Source organism: Bubalus kerabau, chromosome 14 (genome assembly GCF_029407905.1).
Source record: "Bubalus kerabau isolate K-KA32 ecotype Philippines breed swamp buffalo chromosome 14, PCC_UOA_SB_1v2, whole genome shotgun sequence".
Classification (NCBI taxonomy): domain Eukaryota; kingdom Metazoa; phylum Chordata; class Mammalia; order Artiodactyla; family Bovidae; genus Bubalus; species Bubalus kerabau.
In genome coordinates this window covers 31,359,160-31,363,779 of record NC_073637.1, presented here as the reverse complement: position 1 = coordinate 31,363,779, position 4,620 = coordinate 31,359,160, and the positions used below count along the sequence as shown (strand labels likewise).

At 53.1% G+C, this 4,620-nt stretch overlaps 1 protein-coding gene across 1 annotated transcript; it reads right to left on the bottom strand.

Moving 5' to 3' along the window:
* Nucleotides 1–415: 415 nt before the first annotated feature.
* On the bottom strand, nt 416–4,146 carry BHLHE22 (basic helix-loop-helix family member e22). Its single transcript, XM_055546849.1, has one exon. The coding sequence runs from the start codon at nt 2,560–2,562 to the stop codon at nt 1,471–1,473; it is 1,092 nt and encodes a 363-aa protein (XP_055402824.1). The 5' UTR covers nt 2,563–4,146; the 3' UTR covers nt 416–1,470.
* Between the last annotated feature and the right edge of the window lie 474 nt (nt 4,147–4,620).

Sequence of the window (4,620 nt, the reverse complement as noted above, 5' to 3'; positions counted from 1 at the left end):
GATTTTCATAGGCTAGAAAAGCAGGCAAACAGCCATGCAAACTAAAACTGAAAGCTCGCTTTGGGTAAATAGCTTCTTGCTCTTCCTTAGTTTTATTTTATTTCTTTTTAATTGTTTTTTTAGAAAAATAACAAAGAATTTCACACCATAGGCAAATCAAACCAGTCTTTCAACTTAAATAATTCTCCACAGTTAAAATAACTTATATATATACACATATATTAAAAGCAATTAAATTAGACCTTTTAAAAATGCACAGCACAGCCTGGAAAAAGTATTTGTTTAGCATGTTCTTACTTATAGGATCTATTGCTGTGATGTCTTTCCTTTTTAGAATGCAAAAGAGTCCCCTTTTGGAAAAAAAAAAAAAAAGAGATCAATTCATTCATCAATTAAGAATACACCTTTCCTGTAATTTTTGGACTGAAGCAATTTATTAAAGCTCAATTTAAATACAGGGATGATGCAACTGAAGATATCCAGGTGACCTTTGATAAACCTAAGCAGCTCAGATACATCAATATGTCTCTTCATACTTGTTGGCAAATAAACCCTTTTAAACACTTGGCACACAATATAAGTTAATCTATAAAACAGAATTTTAGAGGCATTAAAAAAATCTGCACATAAGACCCCATGACCTTAACACATGATAAATACTGTTGATGTGGAAGGGTTATTGATGAATAACAAATAAATACCATGAATCGTTAATACATCATTGCAGAGTGGAAAGTAACAAGGTGCACATAAATAGTTTTAAATGCAATTTCTTTCAGCCACAGTCAGTTTTTTTATATCACTCTTGCCAAAACTTTTGAGCATTTTCACAGGATTAAAGTTCAGAGACAATAAAAAATACAAGTCTTTCATAGCAACGTGTCTCTTTCTGTTGTTTTGTTTTGTTTTTTCACTTAAATAAATCTACATTTCAAGTTTTTCTCCTGGCTCAGAATCAAAATTTATTTTCAAGTGCCCTTTCTGATTTGTCTGAATGAATATTCCGTCCCACAAGCCACCCAACCCCGGACTCCTCCTTCCCCCCTCAGCACTAGCCAAATTCACAATTATCAGTAGGATTACTATTTTGCCCTGGAATACCCTCCACGCTTAATAACGACTACTTCTCAACTTGTTTTTTAACCTTAAAGGCAAACTGCTTCCTCGCGGTCTAGGCTGCCACCAAAGTTGCCACTTTTCCGAGGAAAAAATAAAGACATCTATCCTCCATACCAACTCCACCTCACTCCCACCCCAAAGACCAAGATTCTGGGGTTGTCGAGGCTAGAAGTCCCGAGTGTCTCTGATACTTCTCAGTTCTCGCCTCCGCTTTGTCTGTTCTGCAAGTGTTTCACAACTACGAGAGGACCAAATAAAAGGGGTGGTGAGCAGCTGTGCACTGTCCTCTAGCTTTGGGGTCGGTCTGGTGTTTTTCGGGGCGGGGTGGTGGTGGATGGGTGGAGGGGATGTTTAAGGCTTCTCCGTGCACTGTTTGCAGAGGCTGGAGGAGACGCTATTGAACAGGGCGCACTTCTCCGGGCAGGAGGCGGCCGGGGGCAGCCCGGCGCTGAACGGGTATCCGGCCGCCTGCTCGTAGGCGCCAAGCGCCGGGTGCAGGGCAGCGGCCGCGGCCGCCGCCGCCGCAGAGCTGGGCAGGGAGGCGGCGGAGATGGCCTGGCCCTGGTTGAGGTAGGCGACGAGGCGCCGCATCTCCTCCAGGGCCTGCGCCTGCATGAGGATGTAGTTCTTGGCGAGCAGCAGCGTGGCGATCTTGGAGAGCTTCCGCACCGAGGGGCTGTGCGCGTAGGGGATCACCGCGCGCAGCTCGTCCAGCGCGTCGTTCAGGTCGTGCATCCGCCGGCGCTCGCGGGCGTTGATGTTGAGCCGCAGCGCCTTCTGCTCTTTGGATTTCTTGCTGCCGCCGCTACCCCCACCGCCGCCGCCGCCGCTACCCCCGCCGCCGCCGCTGCTCGGGGCCCCCGGGGGGGCGCCGCCGCCGCCGTGGAGGAGGGCGTTGGAGCAGCCCTCGGCCGCCTTGGTGCCGCCGCCTCCCGCACCCGGGGAGGCCCGCGGGTCGGTGCCTCCGGGCCGCAGCACCAGCTCGCAACGGCCGTCGCTGTCGTCGTCGGGGCTCTGCTCGCCGCCGCTGCTCTCGGCCACTGAGCCCCGGCCGGCGCTCTCGCCGTACTTGAGGCACAGGGCCGCCCCGGCCGGCAGGCTGCTCAGGCTGGGGTCGCCCCCAACGCCGGCGGAGCCCACGAGCAGCCCGGGGACGCCCACCCCGCCGCCGCCGCCGCCGCCTCCCGCGCCGCCGCCTCCCCCGGGCGGTGGCAGCAGCAGCCCTGCCCCCTCGGGGTCAGCAGGCTCGAAGCAGCCGAGGGGCGACGAAGAGGAGGACGCCGGGCGCTCCCGGGGCGGCGGTGCCAGGGACAGGTCCATGCCCGGGGGCGTGGAGCGGAAAGCCGCCTCCAAGCGCTTGGCGGCGGAGGCGCTCAGGCTCTTGTGCAGGTAGAGGTCGTCTTCGCCCGCGGCGGCCGCGCCGAGGTGCAGCCCGCGCTCCATGGTCCGGCCCCGGCGCGCAGCCCGGGCCCGCCGCCGCCTCCTGGGCTCGGGAGTCGGGCGGCGCCGCAGACGAGCCCGAGCCGGGCTCCGGGGCTGGTGCGCGCGTCGGTCCCGGCGCTGCTGGCAGCCCTCTCCCCTTCTTTTTCTTTTTCGCCTTCCCCCGCGCTCGCCGCCTCCTCTTCTTCTTTTTCTTCGTCTCCAGCCGATGGTGCTGGCTGCTGGGGCTCACCATGGGCCGCGGCCCCGCATGGTGGGAGGGTGGGCGCGCAGGGTGTGGAGCTGCCGCCGCCGCCGCCGCCGCTCTGAGCCCAGCCCCGCGCCTCCTCTCCGCACCGTTTATCTTGCTTGGATTCACCTTCAAGAGATTTCCGGACCCATCAACCAGCCGCCGCCACAGACGGGGGAGTCTTTTACATCATTATCTCTGAGTAGGTTATTATGAAGAAGAGTCGCCTGTTGGGACAGCGCTTTCTACCCAATCAGGTTAACGTTTTAATTAATAGGATTAAAACGGTAACAAACAATCGCAGGCGCTATCTGGCCGCGAGTCTGAATAGTTTCATTTCCCAGGTCTGAAGACAGGCAGCAGCTAGAGCTTTATAAAAGGCGCCTGCTCCATTATTCTGCCTGCCATCTGTATACACAGCTTAGCGCATATGTTTGCAAGGCGCTGGGTCCTGTTAGTAACCCAACAACTGCCTTTAGCTTGACATGTGTGGCGACTTTCACTCATCAATGAGCACACTAAAAGCCCTACTTAGAGTCGACGATGTTCTTTGCTCCTTCAGCAAATTGTAGATCGGCGGCGAAGCCTGGGAGTCCGGGGGAAAGCAGAAGCCCCCCGCACCTCGTCCCCCCCCCACCCCGCCCTTCTCTCGCCACTGCTGTCTCATTGCCACATGACCCTTCCGGGGGAGACTGATACTCCACTCCTGTTCATAGGATGGCTCTGATCTGGATTTGGATATGGGACTTTAGTGGGGGGGAGATGGTGTCTCCGCTGGCTTGCCCTAAATTCACCCAAGATTCTTAGCTAGTAAAAGAGCAAAGCAATCGCTCCCCCCCTCCAACACACCGCCTTATTCCGCCCCCGCCACTATGCTCCCTGCCCATTTCCTACCCCGATTGGGCGTGGGGGGCGGGGGGAGTGCAGCCCATTAGACTTTTTGTAAAGGTGGTGGTGGAGGGGGTTACTTTCGCAGCCGCCTCCAAACCACGGCTACAGTGATGGTGATGATGAAGCCCACGATTTCCTAACCAGGAAGAAACTGATTGCTCAAACTTCCCTCCAGATTAAAATCCAGTGGCTTCAGAATAGTCAACTTCAACGGGAGTCAAACCCTCTCACACACTAAGTGGGGCATCAGTGCATATTTATTTACCCGGAAACGTCGCCTCCAAGGCTAGGAAGCCATTCAGGGACAACTGGGTCTGCCTCGATTGTTCTTGGAGAGAGAGGAAGCCGAAGTGTGGAAACAAGTGCTGCTCCCCGGATGAGAAATGGGACTCTGGGTTCCGTGTCCGGGCGCACATGGTATTTAGCGGCTGGTTTTCATCCTTACAACATAAGTAAAAACAATATTTCCCAACATCTCCAATAAATCTTCCTTATGTGGCAGAATTACTGAAGCCTATGAAATTTTTGGTTTCTCTGGTTTCATTAAAAACCTTTTAATTGTGGCTTTCTGAGTTGGCCCCAGGTGTTGGACTCTTTTCATTACATTTTGCTCTAATGTGATGAAATTCTAATTCTCTCCTTACCATATGGTTAAATTTCCCCACTGAGAATTAGTTGAAAAAGGAGAAATAATCTATTAATCTCTGTAATAGATTCACAAATGAGGTTCGCCACAGAACCTGTTTTTGAATGGTAATATCGGAACAGTTGGACGCCTTATTTCAGAAAGGAGGGATGAGGACGGCAGAGAAACGTCTGCGTTTTCACCTGGAAAGCAGGGAAAGGGGCCCAGCTCTATCTTTCAAAATAACTGCTCAAAATTGAATCTCAAGGGATCAGAAATGCTACGCAGTCGTCGGTTACCTTCGCCCCTTGGGGTT